Source organism: Ovis aries, chromosome 2, assembly GCF_016772045.2.
Source record: "Ovis aries strain OAR_USU_Benz2616 breed Rambouillet chromosome 2, ARS-UI_Ramb_v3.0, whole genome shotgun sequence".
Taxonomy (NCBI): Eukaryota; Metazoa; Chordata; class Mammalia; order Artiodactyla; family Bovidae; genus Ovis; species Ovis aries.
In genome coordinates this window covers 10,464,489-10,484,901 of record NC_056055.1, presented here as the reverse complement: position 1 = coordinate 10,484,901, position 20,413 = coordinate 10,464,489, and the positions used below count along the sequence as shown (strand labels likewise).

Here is a 20,413-nt window from a genome sequence, read left to right as displayed (position 1 = left end):
GTTAGGTCTAGCAACATACTACATTGTGCTTGCTCAGCAGGAAAACCTGAGAACGTGCTGGAAAGAAAGTTTACTATTGATTGGACCCAGACTCAGAAGCATTCAGTCAACAAGTATTTATTGAATACCAAGGTAAATGGTATATTAGACTCCACCTAGTCTAAAGTAGGCCTTACTATGCATGCCATGAACAGGATGTGAGTAGCTTTCTTCAGCCTCGTTATTGAGCACTCATAGAACATAACCCACAAAGTAATAATCATGCTTTTATGTATGTTACACGGTCTTTTCCTCTCAGTATTTCTTACCATTCATTATCTTATTTTAATGATACAAAAGCCCTGAAAAGGAACAAGACAGATTTTATCTCATTCCCCTGACTTTCAGATGAGATGCCTAAACTCAGAGATCAAAAATGGTTCTCAGAGACTACCCAAGTGGTGCAATGGTTACGACTCTGTGTTTCCAAAGCAAGGGCTGTAAGTTCTATCCCTGGCTGGGGAACTAAGATTCCGACATGTCATGAAGTATGACCAAAAAAAAAAAGTGGTTCTCGAAGAAGTAGGATGATTCTGCCCCAAGGGGATATTTGGCAAAATCTGGAGATATTTTTGGGTTGTCACAGCTGGGATAGTGCTTCTGTCACTTAGTAAAGGCTTGGAATACTTAAACTTCCTACTGTGCACAGGACAGCTCAAAAAGAATTGTTCAGCCCCAAATGTCGCTGAGATCAAAATTGAGAAACTGACATTGGCGTTTTACTTCCAAAGAATACAGAGTGATGGAGTTGGATGAAGCAGAAATCCAGGTCTTGAACTCAGTCTAGTATATTCTCCACTGCCCTTAGCATTAAAAACTGGAGTCACATAAATTCTGGATTTATTGCTAGTGTCTTGTGGAGTGAAAAGTGGGATTTGTCAAATATCATGGCTGAAGATTTCCATGTTTAGTATAGATTGTATAACCCAATAACAGTCCACTAGGCACGTGCTGTCCAGGGAGCTTAGTCTACCTTCGTCATATTTTTCACCTTACTGAGAACCTACCAAATCTGAGTAAGTTACCCAAATGCTATTGAAATCTGAATGCAGCCCCTTTAACAGGCTCTGCATAGTACCGACTGCCTATCGAAAGACTCATGAGACTTTTATAGGAAATGTCACCAAGCTACTCAGAGAGAAAGTAGCAGAGCCAAGATTTGAATCTTACCTGACTCATGCTGTTAACAATATTCTGTAAGCTTAACTCCCTCCTACAGAAGTGGACCTGCTCTTACAACCCAAGGTCGTCCTTGTAGAGTATTCTTCAGTTTTTGCCCCTCAAACCATTAAATAAGCCAGAAATTAGAAGGTTCGTCTAATCCTTTGGAAGTTTTAACAGATGTCTTTTTGGATTTGGGGAAATTAAAGGATTATGGCCCATGGCTCTGTAAGGAATTTGTTATTTTCCATCTGTGAACGCCTCACAGGAAGCTAGAGCAGAAAATATTATTAGGTAAGAACAAATAAAGGCCAGTTATTCTACACAGCAAAGTATTCTATTAAAATATAAATCTGGTCACATCCCTCCCCTGCTTATTACCCTAAATAGCTTCCAGCTGCCCCTGGAGTAAAGTTTAGTCTGCTCTAAATGACCTGTAAGGCCTTCTTCACTGTACCCCTTTTTCCTGTCTTCAGCCTCACAGGCTTCTCTTCCTTGTACTCACTATGTTCTATTCATACGGACCTTGAATGACCTTGATTCTTTTCTTGCCTCAGGGGTGCTATTCTCTGCCCATCTACCCATCTCCAGTAATTTTCAGTCTGCCTGAATGTTACCTTAAGAGGGCTTCTCTGTTCTCGCTTCTGCCTACCCCTGCTTCGTCTAAGTTAGCTTACTGTTCCTACCACAGTACCATGTGTATTTCCAACTATATACTTAAACACATTTACTTATTTACATACTTGAGTTTCCTCCTCTAGGGTAAGTTTTGCAAAAGGAAGAATCTTGTCTTTTGCACCTGGATCCTTGTAAGTAGATATAAAACCTACATGGGTTTTATAAGAATTAAATACATTTTGAGTGAATGAATATTTTGTCCAGTGTTCTTCCAGGTGCAGTAAGGAGGTATGAATTAGTAACTTGCCCTCTAAGAACTTTGCTGTGTGTATATGGTGTTTTTTATCTTGTATTTTAAGAACTGTAAGTCAAATGTTCCATAAGAGAAGACTGCTAGCGATATCCAATAAAAAGCAATTTCTTCTGTCAGGAATTCAAGGAAAACCTCATAGATATTTTAACTTTATCCTACCTCTGGCTTCGCTTGTGGTCCCCATGGACTGTATCTGTAAAGAATCCACCTGCAATGCGGGAGGCCAGAGTTTGATCCCTGGGTTGGGAAGATCCCTTGGAGAAGGGAAAGGATACCCACTCCAGTATTCTGGCCTGGAGAATTCCATGGGCTGTATAGTCCATAGGGTACAAAGAGTCAGACACGACTAAGCGATTTTTACTTCACTTCACTTACTTCTGACACATTTTAAGTGTACTGTAAATGTTGAATAATTAACGATAGGATTTTCACATATTCAGAAGATGGGACGGGGACTGCTGAGCCAAAAAAGCGTACAGCTATCAAAGTACTAAATTTATTTAGGAAGAGTGAATGGATGACTTTCACTGGAATATCTGAATGTGAAGAGGATTAGATTGGTAACAGAGACATAAGTAAATGCCAGTGAAAGTGAAAGCCACTCAGTTGTGTCTGACTCTTTGGGTCCCCATGGACTGTATCGTCTATGGGATTCTCCAGGCCAGAATACTGGAGTGGGTAGCCTTTCCCTTCTCCAAGGGATCTTCCCAACCCAGAGACTGAACCCAGGTCTCCGCATTGCAGGTGGATTCTTTACCAGCTGAACCACAAGGGAAGCCCAGGAATACTGGAGTGGGTAGCCTATCCCTTCTCTAGCGTTTCTTTCCAACCCAGGAATCGAACCGGGGTCTCCTGCGTTGCAGGTGGATTCTTTACCAACTGAGTTATCTGGGAAGCCCCAAATGCCAGGTAGTGGACATAAAATAAATGATGAGCAGGGTGAGGTGAAGAAAGATACTTCTGTGTTTCTTTGCAGACAGGTTAGTTCATGGGAGTAAAACCTAAAATGCAAATCACGGTTTGAGAAATACATGCAAATAGTATCTGGATACTGGTTTCACTGGAACTACTGGTTCTATTATCAACACCATCACCAAAAAACAGCAAAATGCAGCTCCTCTGAAACATCTCCTGTGCTTGGTTTGACTGGAAAGAGTGTTTGCATCCTTATATTTCTGGAATGGAAACATCCTGAGGGGTGCTAAAACAGTTGTTACAGAATTTGGTTGTTACTGAATAGCTGTATCTGATGACTTCTAAAAGCCTTCCAGGCTTTTTTTTTGTGGGGAGGGGCATGCTGTGTGGCACAAGGATCTTAGTTCTCCAACCGGGGGTTGAACCCATGTCCCCTACAGTGGAGCAGGGGAAGCATGGAGTCTTAACTGCTGGACCACCGTGGAAGTCCTAAAGCCCTTCCAATTCTTAGTGAGGTTTCTGTGACCCACAAATTGAGAGGCAGGGCACTAGGTTTTATTTTGAGGTGGTCTGCCGATAGATGGAGAGATGGCTCGTTCATCTCTTTCTAGGTCTGCTTGTTGAAGCCAGACTTCTCTCCTTAGCTGAGTCAGGAGGCTAAGCATCCACGGGGAGTTTGTTAAATGTCTGCAGTTGATGAAGATGAGGACTTGGAGAAACACTCCATTCAACTGTTTCTCTTACATCTTCTCAACAGTGTTCTATCAGGTGATGACTAAAACAGACAGATTGAAAGAGCATTAAAACAAACAAAAAAATGGGGATATTTGAGACCTAGTCTCAGTTGGAGTCATGAGGAAAGGCACATTGTGCTATGAATGGTCTGAGGTTTTAGAACTAGACCTTGCAAGAGGTGGCAGATGTGTTGCATTTAGAGATGATAAGGATGGGCCTTGCAGACTAGAGAAACAATGTCAGAGAAGACACCAGACAGCAAAGTGTGGTAAGAGTAGAAACTGGGCTGATTAGACTTGTTCGGCTGAAACACAAAGTACCTGTAGGCCGAAAGGTAGGTTGAGGCCTTTATTTTAAAGATCTATGATCTTAGAACAAGGAGGTTACCAGACAGTGGAGAGGTTGGTAGGCAGTGGAATGCTGGGGACAGATAAGTAGAGCCATGCTTTAGGTAGATTGATTTGTCATTGATGTATCACATAGGATGAACAGAGAGTAGAAGTACCATGAGAAAAAACCCATGTTTGTAAGAGAGTGATTGTGAAAACCAGAGGCAGCCTGAGTGAATCTTCTTACTTATTTGGATTAGGAAAAATGATCCAAATTTGACACTGAATAAATAGTAAGGCAGATTTAACAGAGAATAATCCCTGGCCTAGGAGTGAGGATACATAAGTTCTTGCCAGGGTACTTCCACAACTTTCTAGAATAACGTTGAACAGGTTGCTTAAACTTTCCATGTCTTGGGCTTCCCTGGTGGCTGAGCAGTAAAGAGTCTGTCTGCCAATACAGGAGAAGCAGGAGGAGAAGCAGGTTTGATCCCTGGGTCAGGAAGATTCCATTCCCCTGGAGAAGGAAATGGCAGCTCACTCCAGTATTCTTGCCTGGGAAATCCCATGAACAGAGGAGCCTGGCAGGCTACAGTCCGTAGGGGTTGCAAAGAGTTAGACACGACTAAGTGACTAATACTTCCACTTTTCACTTTCTGTGCCTTGGTTCCTCTGAAACAAGAAGAGATACTGTGAGGATTTGTTGTTGTTCAGTCAGTCAGTAAGTTGTGTCCGAATCTTTGTGACCCTGTGGACTGCAGCATGCCAGGCTTCCCTGTCCCTCACTATCTCCTGGGGTTTGCTTCAGCATCAGTCTTTCCAGTGAATATTCAGGGTTGATTTCCTATAGGATTGACTGGTTTGATCTCCTTGCTGTCCAAGAGTCTCTCAAGAGTCTTCTCTAATACCACAGTTCGAAAGCATCAATTCTTTGGCACTCAGCCTTCTTTAGGGTCCAACTCTCACACCTGTCCACGACCACTGGAAAAACCATAGCTTTGGCTATATGGACCTTTGTTGGCAAAGTAATGTCTCTGCTTTTTAATGTGCTGTCTAGTTTTGTCATAGCTTTCCCTCCAAGGAACAAGCATCTTTTAATTTTGTGCCTGCAGTCATCATCTGCAGTGATTTTGGAGCCCGGGAAAATAAAATCTGCCACAGTTCGCATTTTTTCCCCATATATTTGCCATGAAGTGATGGGACTGGATGCCATGATCTTAGCTCTTTGAATGTTGAGTTTTAAGCCAGCTTTTTCACTCTCCCCTTTCATTTATCAAGCGGTTCTAGTTCCTCTTTACTTTCTGCCATTAAGGTGGTATCATCTGCATTGGGTATTTTAAAAATTAAGTTTGTCCTTAGCATGCTTTCTCTTCAAAATGATAAGCCTCTGTTATTATATAGCTGTATAATTTGTCTTGTAATCAGTTCCTCCAGGACAAACAGGCTTCTCATCTCCTTTGCTCAGCCTGAGCAGATTAACCATTGTTGAGTGGAGATGTAGAAAGATAAAGTTTATGATAGAAGGGGGTGACCTTGAATCCCCTGGAAGCAAAGCCTTTCTTGTCTTATTCTGATTAGAATCAAATCATGGGTTTGCTTTCTGTCTTTTCCATAGATAGTTAGAATGAGATTCACAGGGCAGCTCCTGAGTGGTCATTCTTAGCCAAGAATTTCAGTATAAAAATCCACTGCCACTAATTCATAGCTCTTTTGTTCTTCTAAAAACTTTCAGTCCATGTAGCCTTTCTTGTTTGCCTAGATCACTGTGTGTGTGCTTAGTCGCTCCGTTGTGTCTGACTATTTGCAACCCCAAGGACTGTAGCCTGCCTCTGTTCATGGGGATTCTCCAGGTGAGAACACTAGAGTGGGTTGCCATGCCCTCCTCCAGGGGATCTTTCCAACCCAGGGATTGAACCCAGGTCTCCCGTATTGCAGGACAATTCTTTACCACCTGAACCACCAGGGAACTGGCCACTCATAAATGGAGGCCCGTTAAGTTTTAAGCGTAACCATTTGAAGTAGTTTTTGCCTTTGTCTCTGGCCACTGGTTACTATTGATGCATCCGATTAGTCTGATGCATGAGTGGTACAGCCACATAGACTCTGCTATCGCTTAAGTGTGTAGAGTGTAGTTTGGTTTCTTTCCACAAAAAGTGCTTTCAAGGAATCCTGCAACAGACTTATCTTTGCTATTGTTACTTCTTATGTTCCCTTAAGATCGTTATTACTGAGACCTTGTTCAAGGGTGTGCATGGTAGCCAGACTTAGATCGCAAAATGGCTTAGGCCTAAAATGGCTTCTCTTATATCTAAAGGCTAAACCTGCTTCTTGTCCTCAGGGGCCTCCTATGCTGCAGCGAAGAGCCAGTTTTGTCTCTACGATGGATCTGTTTCCTTGACTTTAACTTTTGTTTTGTGTTGCTTTTGTTATTATGTTGTTAGTTACTCGGTTGTGTCCGACTCTTTGCAACCCCAAGGACTGTAGCTGTCAGTGGGATTCTCCAGGCAAGAATATTGGGATGGGTTGCCATGCCCTTCTCCAGGGGATCTTCCTGACCCAGGGATCGAACCCTGGTCTCCTACACTACAGGTGGATTCTCTGAGCCACCAGGGAAGCCCCTGTATTATGATAGTACATAATGACCTGCCTTGGGGAAGACTGCACCTCTGCTAGAAAAGACTGATACATCACCTCTGGAGGATGGCCATTCCAGGAGATATTTGCAAGATAATGGTCTTTACTTCCTCAACTCCTACCTGTCTCTGTCCTATAAGGAACCTGGCATCCAGACCCAGACAAGATGGTTATTTTGAGACATTAGTCTACTATCTTTGTCAGCCAGCTTTCCCAATAGAATTGTATTCCTTGCCTCAATCTTCTGGTTAATTGGCCTGTCCAGCAGTGAGCAGACCGAGCTTGGACTCAGTAACACCTACACTATCTGTTTACAGTAGAGCTCACTTTGGAATTACCAACAAAGGCACAAACTTAGAAGAGAAAATGGTAGCTTTAGGTTTTGCTTGTTTTTGGTACTCTGCCTCACAGCATATGGGATCTTAGTTTCCTGGCCAGGGATCACATCTGTGTCCCCTCCATTGGAAGCTAAAGTCTTAACCACTGAACTGCCAGGGAAGTCCTGGTAGCCTTAGTTTTATTGAAATTTTTTTAAAGGATAAAATCTAGGTTTTCTTTCCTTTTCACTTTTTTTTTTTTTTTTTTTCAGTGGTAAGGACTTCCCTGGTGGCTTAAATTGTAAAGACTCTGCTTACAATTCAGGAGACCCAGGTTCAATCCCTGGGTGGGAAAGTTGCCCTGGAGAAGGAAATGGCAACCCACTCCACTATTCTTGGGTTTTCCTGGCGGCTCAGATGGTAAAGAATCCGCCTGCAATGCAGGAAACCTGGGTTCAGTCCCTGAGTTGGGAAGATCCCTGGAGGAGGGCATGGCAACCCACTCCACTATTCTTGCCTAGAGAATCCCATAGACAGAGGAGCCTGGCGGGCTTTAGTCCATAGGGTTTGCAAAGAGTCAGACATGACTGAGCGACTAACACAGTGTTGGTGGTGGGGTTTTAGAAATTATTCTCTGGCGTTCTGTCTTTATGTGAAGTTGCTCAGTCATGCCTGACTCTTTGTGACCCCATGGACAGTGAGTGGCCTGCACCAAGCTCCTCCATCCATGGGATTTTCCAGGCAAGAGTATTGGAGTGGGTTGCCATTTCCTTCTCCAGGGAATCTTCCCGACCCAGGGATCGAACCCAGGTCTCCTGCATTGTAGACAGACGCTTTACCATCTGAGCCACCAGGGAAGCTACAATTATAGCACGTGCCCTATCCCCTCCCATCACCTGCCAAATTTAAGCTGGGCAGAACTCTGTGATTTTAAGGTCTTTACCATTTCCTTTTTCTTATTGGCCTGACTTATTTTCTAACTGCCTCTACTGTCTCATTTTCCTAAACTGTTATTTAATACACTGATATGGCAGAACTCTGGGAGTCAAAAATTTTTGCCAGTTCTGGCTAGAACCTGTATATAAACTTAAGATTTACTCACGCCTAATACTCTTTGTAAATGAAATTAGTTTAAGTATCCTTATGATTAACTGCACTCCAAGAAGGATACAGGCCAAGGAAAGAGAGTTAAAATATCCAAAGCATGGTGTGGTTATATTCAAACAGTTATGACCACATTTCTGTCAATCAAGTTGGAGTAAAAATGTGAGGCCAGGGCCTAGAGTATGAGTGAAACATCATAGCCACCAAGGGAAAGGGCCTTCCCCATTTATATTCATCAAATTGTATTTCCCTTCCCTAGAAACCACTACATTTTTTTTCTAAACAACTTCAGTATATTGGCCTGAAATGTCAGGCTATAGAGAGGCACCAAGGCCTGTTTTGTTACTGCATTATATCAAGGTCTCTCCTTTATTGCTACATTCCTTTGCCACTTCCTGCAAACAGCATAAGTGCAGCAGGATCCATAAAAGATCGTGTTAGTTACTCAGTCGTGTCCAACCCTTTGCGACTCCACGGACTATAGCCCACCAGGCTCCTTTGTCCATGGAATTCTCCAAGCAAGAATACTGGAGTGGGGAGCCTTTTCCTTCTCCAGGGGATCTTCCCAACCCAGGGTTCCAACCCAGATCTCCTGTATTACAGGCAGATTGTTTATCATCTGAGCCATGTATAGGAAAATTTCAAAGTTCACCTATAGAGGCACTTGAAACAAACCCAGAGTCATTCCTCAGAATATCTGCTGACTCCATACAGGTCATGAAAAGGCAGGATTAGTCCAATTAAACTTGTTGCTTAATCACATGAACGTAGTCCATATGCAGGAACCCTTGTTTACGGTAGTACATTGTCTTTGATGTTGAATTTCCCCTGTCTATGCTTGCCAAAAGCTTGTATCATCAATCATAACTATTGACTCCAGAAAGCAGAAGAGTGACTAGATAGAGTTCCCTTTGTTAAATGTTTTTACAAATCTAAAAAAGAACATGACCCTAATCATTTTAAGAATAAAAGCTTTCTTCCTTATCATGAAAGTCAGGAAAGACTGGTAGCAGTCTCCAAAAGAATTATCTGAGGCTCCAGATTACATCCGACTGAGCTGGAGGAGAGGGACCATATGGCAGATATGTGACCACTTCTGTGTAGTCTTTTGTGGGATCTAATCGTAGTCCCTATGGGCTATTGTTTCTCATTCACCATTGTGAAACACCAGGAAAATAAAAGAGGATTTAAAGTTTAAGGTCAGTGCTAAGACTCAGAATGGGCATCAGAATTTAACCTGCTCGCTAGTTCCCTATCTTTTGTCTATAAATTGATATATATTTTGCTAGAGATGCTAGATTTTGCAAAAAATATTCTGGCCCTCTAAGCTGTACAATGCATGTGTTTGGGAGAAGTGTTGGCAGGAACAGAGGAAGCTTCTTTTTGATGATTCTCAAAAGTAGACTGAGAAGGAATTAGATCCTTGAATCCAAGGAAGTTTTGAAACCTATTTTTATAAAGACGGCACCATACATATTAAATGGGGAAAAGGGGAAGGTAGGAAATGCAAAGCTATGTGGGATTCAGTGGTGGTGTTGTTCCGTCATGTCTGACTCTTTGTGATGCCATGGACTGCAGCACACCAGGCTTCCCTGTCCTTCACCATCTCCCAGAGCTTACTCATATTCATGTCCATCGTCGGTGATGCCGTCCAACCATTTGTCCTCTGTCATCCCCATCTCCTCCTGCCTTCAGTCTTTCCCAGCATCAGGTTATTCAGTTTAGGATGTGTCATTCATTCTAATAGTATTCCAACCAATACAAGCAAGTTAGCATATAGCCAACCTCAAGTACGCAGCTGAGCATGAATGTTCCCTGGAAACTGAATAGTGTAAAGCCTTCCAAAGAAATAAGCTTCTCACCTATTTTTATATGAACTAAGTTTCATAGAAATTCATACTTGATTTTTTTCTCTTGCCAAATCCTAGACCGCTTCTGTTCTATTTTCTTAAAGAGCAAAGAAGTTCTCTATGCTAGACAAGAGAGCTTTTATGAACCATCCACATGTGTTGATAGTCATTTTGTGGCCTCGGGAGAGAGGATAGGCAGAAAGGGTTTGAAAGTGGTCTTAGCTAGAATACTCTGCAAGAGAGAAGCTAACAGAAAGCTGACTTTTACCTAGGATTCTACTATAAGAAATCCACTGTGGGCTTTCCTGGTAGCTCAGCGGTGAAGAGTCCACTTGCTAATGCAGGAGACGGGGATTCGGGGAAGATCTCACAGGCCATGGAGCATCGAAGCCCTTGAGCTGCAACTCCTGAAGCCCATGTGCCCTGGAGCCTGTGCTCCACAATGAGATGCCTGAGCAGCAGCGCTGGAGAACAGCCCCTTCTCTCCACAGCTAGAGAAAAGCCTGCACAGGGACAAACCCCCAGCGCAGCCAAAAATAAATAAATAAATTAAATTATTTAAAAAACAAAACAAAACAAGAAATCCATTGTGAGAGTTTGCTGGTTGTTCAGTAGTTAGGATTCAGTGCTTCCACCGTTGGAGGCCTGGGTTCAATCCCTGGTCGGGGAATTAAGATCCTGTGAGTCACATGATGAGGTCAAAAAAATAAAGTTAAAAGAAAAGAAAAGAAATTAATTGTCTATTGACAGTGGAAGGAAATAGATTCGGTTCCTGCTCTGTTCTCTAGTATATTTCAGTGTGAAATATATCCTACAAGGTGATACTTCAAAACAGGTGCATAACTTGAAAGATGTTCTTAAGATTTGGACATATAGAATACTGATACATCTGAAGAGATTTGATTAAGTACTTTCATTAAATAGATGTCTCTGATTGGCAATGAGATGCCTGGACAATTAGGGACCCATGGGTCTTCAAAAGAAACATAGTGAAAGGAAGAATATGTAAAAGTTCGTGAGGAAAATCAAGGGCACAAATCTTAATTAGTTTCTGATGCTATCGTGTTCTTACTTTTTAAATTGTCCTTCACATTTCATCTTATGCCCCAAACTCAGTTATGACTGTTCCGTTTCCCCTTCTAACTTTAGCCTTGAAGTGCCACGAGGAAGGAGTCTGTCTGCTTGATCTCTGTATGTCCCTCAGTCGCTGACGCCAGAAGGCGCACCACAAGCATTCGCGTATTCTCTCTTGTTGATTATTTTTGTGTGTATTCTTTTTTTTTTTAACCATTCACTATAAATAAACCTTTGTGGACAAAAATCTTACTATGTGTCTCTTTGTACCTCTGATCTGGTCCCCTTATGGCAATGGTATTACCACCACCAGCTTGTCGAGTTCTCTCATGATGAAGCAATACAGTATCTGGCATGAAAGTTATTTAAATTCATAGTTGAATTTTGATTATCTGTAACGGATGCTTTGCCATTTCCTTTGCTGGAACCTATTTTTTCAGCTTGCTATCATAGAGTCATGGGATAGAAGTTGAAGAGGGGGAAATAAATGGTGGAGTATTTGTGCTTCTGTATCTCAAGTGCGCCTCTCTTCAGCCTCTTGGTAGTCCTGCCATATTCCATCTCTTTCGTTCACAGCGCTAATCACCACCTGAAACTGTTCTGTTTACTGTTTCTCCATCCTGCGCTTTGTTTGTCTTATTCACTGTTGAATTATTAGCACTTAGCTCAGAGTTTGGCAAAAGCTGGATAAATATTTATTGATTGGATTAATAAAAGAGGCACACAGGCTGATGAACATGAACACCTACTTGGGATTTCTAAAGAACTCTTTCCTCTACAAATTGGCATTGAGGGACACATAAAGAGAATCCCACCACCTCCCCCTCTACTCTCTTCACCTTCCCATTCCCCACCCCAGCTACCAGAATTTTTGCTCTTTGAATAACATCTTGGATGGACTTCTGCAATAAAACCATTAAGGGGTAGTAAACATAGACACAAGACTGAACGTGCAGTTGTCTAGACCTAATTTAATAGAGAATATCTAATTTATACCTTTTTTCCCCCCCATGTTCCCCAGTCTAATGTCCTGCTGATATTGATAGTATATCAAATTCTGAACACAGTGCTTGCCTAGGGCAGCAGTAGACCTTTCCTTCTAATTTAAATTAGCTGAAGCCTGGTAGTCCCTATGTGAGAGTGTATTCGTAATATCCTGACTGAACACAGGCCATCCAATTAGGTGAATTATCTTAAAACTCTTGCTTTTTATCTACTGACATTTGTGATCAGAAAGGCTGTTAAATTTCATCCATGGCATCACTTTTATGCAAATTATTACAAATTATTTCCTGCCACCCAAAGAAGCTACTTTTCTTCTCCTTATCTCATATTTAAGTTTGAACATACACTGAATGTATCTAGAAGAGCATTGATTCTTCAGAATAAGAGTTTGGTTTCTGATATTGTATAGCTGATTCACTTTGTATTGTATTGTATGGTAGAAACTAACATGACATTGTAAATCAACTATACTTCAATAAAAATGATTTTTTTTAAAAAGAGAGGTTTCTGAAACCCTATGTACAAATCCCTTCTGCCAGAGGACATCCCCTGTTGGTGCACTTACTCCTCTCTGTGTCTGTAGATAATTAAAAAATAATTCTGAGTAAAATGTTAGGGGAGCATATATTTATTGGCTGAAATCCCACGTAGACTAAGTATTTATCAAGAAACAAGATTTGGGGAATTCCCTGTCAGTCCAGAGACTGGGACTCTGTGCTCCCAGGGCAGGGGACACAGGTTCCATCCCTGGTCAGGGAACTAAGATTCCACGTGCCACACAGTGTGGCCAAAGGAGAAAAACAGACAAGCTGAAACATTGTGAAGATTTTTTTTTTTTTAAATCAAGATTTTGTGTTTTTAATTATTGTATATAATTCTTTTTCTTTAAAGAATCTTCTGCTGACTCAACTTTTCCTGGGAAAATAGGCCGTTCCCACCACATGGGGATGAACATGGATATGAGTGGTGGAGACAACAGCACCATGCCACCTCACCATCACCCGACCACGTCATCGGACCACTCCCACGACCACATGATGATGATGATGGTCAGTGCCAACGCGAAGGCAGCCCGGGCCCTCCCCCACCCCTGGGTCATAGAAATGATCAGATCTTAGGACTGCAAGAGGACCGTGTTTGTCGTTGTTGTTCAGTCACTAGGTTGTGTCCAACTCTTTGCAGCCCCATGGACTGTAGCACGCCAGGCTTCCCTGTCCTTCGTTATCTCCCAGAGCTTGCTCAAACTCACATCCATTGAGTTGGTGATGCCATCCAACCCTCTCACCCTGTGTGTCCCCTTCTCCTGCCCTCAATCTTTCCCAACATCAGGGTCATTTTCAATGAGTCAGCTGTTCGCATCAGATAGCCAAAGTATTGGAGCTTCAGTTTTAGCATCAGTCCTTCCAATGAATATTCAGGGTTGATTTCCTTTAGGACTGACTGGCTTGACCTCCATGCGGTCCAAGGGACTCTCAAGAGTCTTCTCCAATACTACAGTTCAAAAGCATCAATTGCCTGGTGCTCAGCCTTCTTTATGGTCCAGCTCTTACATCCATACATGACTACTGGAAAGACCATAGCTTTGACTGTATGGACCTTTGTCGGCAAAGTGATGTCTCTGCTTTTTAATACACTGTCTTGGTTTGTGATAGCATTTTTTTTCAAGGTTAAAGATCAATTTACTGATGAGGAAAAACTAAGGCAGACCTAGAGAAGTCAAGTGATTTGCCCAAGATTATGTGGCAGGTTAATTTCATGGCTATACCAGAATCAATATGGTTCTTTCTTCAGTATATCTTCCTTTCAAAATTGACCCTGGATTAATTTCTTTATGCTTTGTGTAGACGAGAAAAAAGACAGAAGTTGACAGTGAGGGCAAAGGAGAGTACATGCAGAGAAGTGCCTATATTAGTGATACGAAAATGAGGAGAAAGCTTTCCACTTCAATGAATGCCTCTTATTACCCAGAACTGCTGCTTACAAGTGTTCTAAGCTTCTTGACCTGAGATTCTCATGTAGAAACTTCGATTGTTTCTAACTAACATGTTTTGGTTTCCTGGCAGCCTATGACCTTCTACTTTGGCTTTAAGAACGTGGAACTATTGTTTTCCAGTTTGGTGATCAATACGGCTGGAGGTGAGTAAGCCATCAGGTGGTGTTTGAAGGTGACACTCAAATGAGAGTCAGTGACAAAGAATCTGGAAACCCAGCACCTCTTCCTGCCAGAGTTACTGAGTCGTGAGGGTTGCGATTATAACCATCTGGTTCCCTATTTCCTACCTGGAAGATAAGGATACACAGTGACTATTAGGTCCTACTGTAAACCTCTCTTAAATAACATGTGTATGTTTTAGAGTTTCTGAAACATAATTTAGATACAGGTCAAGAGTCTTTTGCAGACCATTGTCTTTCACCCTTTTCCAGAGTGTTTCCTTGTTTGATTGGTCTCAGACGTAAGACTACAGTCAAGTTCGAATGGCATAAGAAGCATTTTATATATACATACCACCAAATAACCCTAGCTTCAAAACTATTAATCGAGTACAGTCTCTTTGGACCCACAAAATCGATTGTTTTGGGAAGAAGGGAAGCATTTAATTCAGGTAGTATGTTAAATCAGTTTTGAAAACATGCATATTATTATCAACAATTCACAGTGTGAAAGACAGAATTGAAATGCCCATTCAAAAAATAGAGTCACATGCTTTAGAAGGGCAGGCAGGGCACAGTACAGCATGTGGGATCCCAGTCAAGGCTGGAGCCTATGCCCCTACACTGAGAGGTCAGAGTCTTAACAATAAGCGTTTTATTTCTCTTTCACGTATTTTACATTGTGTGTCTCTGTGTGTGAAACTAATTTAATCACATCAAGCAGCCAGACCAAAAGGTTATTGTTGTTCCAATTATTTTTTTGTTATATTAATCAGAAAAGGAGTATATTCTTTAGTAGAGACTGTAGTTTTCACTAACACCATCTTAGTCCGTCTCTTCCACCCATGGGAGTGAAGAGGTAACAATATAACATATTCTGGAATTAACAGTAGAGAGTAGCAGTTTTTTGGAATTCCCTGGCAGTCCAGTGATTAGGAAATGGCACTTTGACTGCCCAGGGCCTGGGTTCAGTCCCTGGTCAGAGAACTAAGATTCTGCAAGCTGAGCAGCAAGGCCCATTCCCATCCACCTCCACCCCGTCAAAAAAAAAAAAAAAGAGCAGTTTTTCTACGTTTTCTTTCATGCTTGGAGAGCACACCAGCTAAGCATTTTGCATGTTTGACATTACTGCCATCTTTTCCTTTCCTACTTAGAAATGGCTGGAGCCTTCGTGGCAGTGTTTTTACTAGCCATGTTCTATGAAGGACTCAAGATAGCCCGAGAGGGCCTCCTGCGCAAGTCCCAAGTCAGCATTCGGTACAATTCCATGCCCGTCCCAGGACCAAATGGAACCATCCTTATGGAGACACACAAAACTGTCGGGTAAGGAGATTGAACAGATCCAAGTGGAAGTTCTGTAGAGCTGAACTAGCCAAATAGCAAAGTGGCTATTTTATGAGCAACAGCCCTTTTCTTGAGTTAATGATTCCATATCACCTTGATCAGCACTCTGTGGAGGCTTGGGGTTGTGAGTCATTAGGTCGAAAGAGGAATGATATTAACTCTTCTTAGAGTTCATTCTGAATTCTAAGTGCTGGTCACTTTGGAAAAAGGAAAGGAATCATTTTAACATATTAGTCAAATAATAATAAACAAGTTAAAGAAAGAAGTTTCAGGTAAGGGTACACAAGAATGGCAGAACCCTGTTGATTCCTTTCTATAGAAAGTGGTACCTGCCCACCTCTGGTCTCATTTTGTTATAACACTATGCAAAGGTCTGTATTTCACTTAAAGTATTTGGATGACTTGGTTTTCCCCACAGACTGGCAAGTGCTTTTTAAAATTCCGTTATAATAGAAACGTAGATCTTAAAGCTAAATTGGAATTCAAGGAATCCTATAGACCAATGTCTTACTCTCAAGTAAGCACAATATTATTTATTCCAGTAGTACCCATGATTGAGGGCCAACCAGATTGCGACTCATCTAAGCTGACAGAACTAGTGAGTGACAGAGGAGATAAACCGCCAGGTCTCCTGATCCCTAATTAAGAACTGTCTACTATACCACCCCACCGTCAATTCTGTTTCCAAGTCTTTAAGAGTATGAGCTTTGCGAAGGTGGAAGGCCTGAAAATGTTCGCAGCAATAAGTGTGGGAGGGTGTGGGTCACCCCTTTCAGGCTCCGCCGTGGGGGTGAGTCACACTGCAGCCGCCCTCTGCCCTCCTCCTGAAGAGCTTGACTCCCGCTGCCATAGAACCATATCTGGCTGATGTCTATTAACCTCATAGCCCTATCATTTTTCATTCCAAGGACCAATAAACAAAACTTGCGTAGACACAAGTACCCTGGAGTTGCCAAGGTGACTGAGAGAGGGCAGCTCAAGCTGAGCTCATGACTACAACTGTTCCCTTTCTTGCCCCTGAAGCGCGTGCCGAGCTGCCTGAGCACTCCTGGGGCCCTAACTCTTGTGTCCCTGTTTACTCTCCAGGCAGCAGATGCTGAGCTTCCCGCACCTCCTGCAAACAGTGCTGCACATCATCCAAGTGGTCATCAGCTACTTCCTCATGCTCATCTTCATGACCTACAACGGGTACCTCTGCATCGCTGTAGCAGCTGGGGCTGGCACAGGGTACTTCCTCTTCAGCTGGAAGAAGGCGGTGGTAGTGGACATCACAGAGCATTGCCATTAACGTCTCAGTCCATGGTGTGGCCTTATCGATTGCAGTGGAAAGCAGTTCAAGACTGGAAGACAGGATGCCACCTTCTCTTCTTGCTCCTTATCTCCTTACAACACACATACACCTGCTCAACAGAGGTTTAGCTTACAGTCTCTGAGCTAAAGTGGTAACTTCCTTCCCCCCACACTTCTTTCCCTAATGAGCTGAGTTTCCCGTTTCTCTTGAGGTGAAGCCACTCAGGAGAAGTCCTCTCCTCCCTCATTATCTTAGATCCGAGTTATATGTTCTTATCTAATCCGGGTAGCTTTCTGTTCAATGGCTCGATCGCCTGCTTCCTTTTTTTCAGTCTTGTGTTCTTTTTTTTCTTTTAAACAGACAGTTTGTGAATTTGATGGGTTTTTCCTGGGTCAGTGATGGAAATGGGTTAACTTTAGCCAGGATTGATGGCAGGCAAGGGAAAGTCTTGCCCAGCTAAACCCAGAACCCAAACATGTTTTAGTCTTTGGACTCAATGAGTGGAAGATAGGTTATGCCTTCCCTAGATGAGACGTGTTGCACTGAAATCTTTGTAGGGTCAGAGATGGTTTGAGACTGTATAAATACAGGCCCAGAACTTGCAGGACAGTGCATTCCTGGGTGGCTGACTAATCAACTTATGTTCCCACTCAACATTTTAATTAGAATGAACTTGTTAATCAAGAAAAAAAGGTGACAATCAGTTTGAGAAAATAGATATTTTAAAATGAAACCATTGACATTTTTACTTTGACTTGGTACCTTAGTATGTCACAGCTGAATGAAGCAAGCGTTTAAACATTTTCTTCTGTTACTGTTTTCATGTGTCTGCCTCTAAACCAGTGATTTTCAAACTTTAGCATGCATCAGAAAATCACCTAGCGAGCTTGTTAAAAACCCAGTTGTTGGGCCTCGACCCAGAGCTCCTAAATCAGTATTTTTAACAAATTCCCAAGTGATGCTCCTGCTGATGATCAGGGGACCATACTTTGAGCATCTCTGCTTTAAACTAAGGGAGTATCACCTAGTGGGTGAGTTACCTGGCACCGGGCACGGGAATTTGATTTGCTATCAGTAGGTGGTGTGTCTGGGCTTAACTCATGTACTAAATGCTGCTGGTCAATACTTAATCATTCCACAAACATTTATTCAGCCCTGGCTGTGTCTGTGTGCCCAGGCCCACATGCACAGAAGGGCTGGAGCCAAAGTAAACTTTTCTTAGCATGTATGAAATCACTAGTCCTTATTTTTAAAGATCTGTAGTTTCTTGGAAGTAGCCTGAAGGTTGAGAAAGACCTTTGATCTGCAATGTAAATCAGCCAGTCTTGGGTTAGAAGGGCAAAAGCCCAGCCATCTCTCTGAGAGGCTTAGGTTGTGGTTGGCTGATGGGCAGATTTTCCTCAGCCCTGACATCCAAAGGCATACCAGGCAGATCCTCATTCTCTGCATGACCATCTTTGTTACTCGGGGTGCGGAGAGCTTAATTAGATCACAAGTGGCCAAAAATTGCTTTCCTCAGTAAAGAATCGTATTGGATTTTTATTCTCGTTAGTCTACGCTGCAGTCTTGTTCCCAGTCCAGCCTACCTCTGTATAGTGACTCTTGTGCTGGTCTGTTAAATCCTGCCCTCCTTGGTGCTAGACTCCTTTTGTGCCTCAGGGCAGGAGAGAGAAAACACAGCTATCCTGTTGGCCTCTGTTGTGGTTTTGAAGTTTGTACTTACTCTGTTGATGCCAGTTAAATATTGGAGGGCGACAAATGCGTACTTGCATGGCTTTGAACCAAGAGAGGCTTATGAGCTTACCGGATCGAGGTTAAAACCTAAGAACCAACACTTAGAATTTTATGTTTTTCTCTCATTCCAACCCCTTGTAGTGCTGATACTTAGTATAAGCAAAGGGAATGACAGGTACTGATAAAAATCCAACATTAAGGTACAAATAGCCTGTATTGTCTCAGAAGCCAATGAATAATAAAACCCTGAGAAATAAAATAAGAATCAATGTTTAGTAGTAACCCTGGTACTCTCTAGACATCGTCATGATCTGCTATGAAGTAACCTTATCAGGTTATTTTCAAGATGTGAAAAATCAAAGCCAGTTAAGACAAAATGCTGCGAATTTCCAACTCTCAGAGAGAAGCAATTTGGGATGTGTCTTTGGGTATTCAAGATAGAGTCTCATGAGAAACCTGAATTCTGTGATCTTGAGCTAGGTTGCCAAAGGAAGAAACTAGTGAAGGGGGAGGGGGGGAAGTAAACCTTAAATTCTGTCTTTCTTGAGTTCTTGGACTGTGTTAATGTTGATAATCTTATTGATTTTCATATCTGTACCCCTGTTCATTTAGAATTTTAGTGCCTGACTTTGTTCCTTTTGGATGCAAATTGCTCGTTTCCTCCTGTTCACAACAAGTGGAAGCTGTATCGCCCTGTCTTTGGCCCCTTACTGTCTTTCAGTCTTTTATCCTATACATCTAGTCTATTAATCTCCCTAGCCCTCCCAATGCACTGGACAATGCTGTGCAGTGGGTTTAGATATTGATACCAACTGGAAGCTGTAAAACTCATTCGAGACCCTAAGCACACTTTGAGGAGCAATTGTCCTGTTGGAATTTCTATGAGGCTGGGTAAAGGGCTACCTGGTACTATCCACTAAGTTACAAAATCTTAGGTACCGTCTCCAACCTATGCCAGAGGAACATTCAGCCCCTAACTGCCCACAGACAGAGGCCTCTGTCCACCAGGGAGTCAGTAGTTTCTTCACTGCTTCTATGGTAGGGTTGTCTGAAATTCCCTTTTAGGCTGTGGGGCACTGGTTTCGGGTTCCCTGTAGAAGCTGGAAGGGGAGGTGGTAGGGAGTATACTTTCATGTCATTTACTGTTGGTCCTGCCCTCTCCAGCTGCTTCCTTGAGAAGATACATCTAAAGATACAAAGTCTGCATTTGATATAATGCCTTAATCACTGGGTCTACAATTAATGTTGACTGTTTTAGATTGTAAGCTCCTGGAGGGCAGTATTGCTGTCGTAGGAATATTTTAACAGTGTCATGTGCAAAAGAACAAATAAATATTTTGATTTTGTGATTCTATGTGTGTCTTCCACCCAGAGTGATGTCAGAATCAGTGGTCTCTTCATTGTCCACATGGACTCCAGCCATTATCATCAGTTTTTAAGATGTCCGTCTTTCAGGTGGCGTGACCCAGTTATAGTTTCATCTCACTGTCCTCCTCCTACTTTAAACAACAGGCTTTGTACACGCCAGAAGAGTTCACATGACCTTTTGCACAGGAGACAGTCTTAATGAAGATGCAATATCTCAGTACGCTGAAGATTTTATCATATCATAATCGTTTCCCTTTTTGCTGACAGAACATCCTCTTGAGTGTGGCTATTAGGAGGGAAGAAGAAACTCAGAAGCCTCAATGTTTTTGTGCTTCTGTGCCCACTCATGCTGGGAAGCCACAGTGACTGGTTGAGGCAGTCTTGTATGATTTTTTTTCTCTCACTCTTTGATCCTGGCCTTTGTAGCATTC

General features: G+C 42.3%; 1 protein-coding gene across 2 annotated transcripts in view; it reads left to right on the top strand.

Annotated features, from left to right (window-relative positions):
* SLC31A1 (solute carrier family 31 member 1) overlaps window positions 1-19,968 on the top strand; it is a 34,854-nt gene extending 14,886 nt beyond the window's left edge. For both annotated transcript variants that reach the window (XM_004004000.4, XM_060408906.1), the window contains exons 2-5: window positions 12,986-13,143; window positions 14,158-14,230; window positions 15,400-15,568; window positions 16,676-19,968. In XM_004004000.4, the coding sequence (XP_004004049.1) occupies window positions 13,036-13,143; window positions 14,158-14,230; window positions 15,400-15,568; window positions 16,676-16,877 (552 nt within the window). In that variant the 5' untranslated portion in view covers window positions 12,986-13,035 and the 3' untranslated portion in view covers window positions 16,878-19,968. The remainder of the gene's footprint in view (window positions 1-12,985; window positions 13,144-14,157; window positions 14,231-15,399; window positions 15,569-16,675) is intronic.
* The last annotated feature ends 445 nt before the right edge of the window (window positions 19,969-20,413 follow it).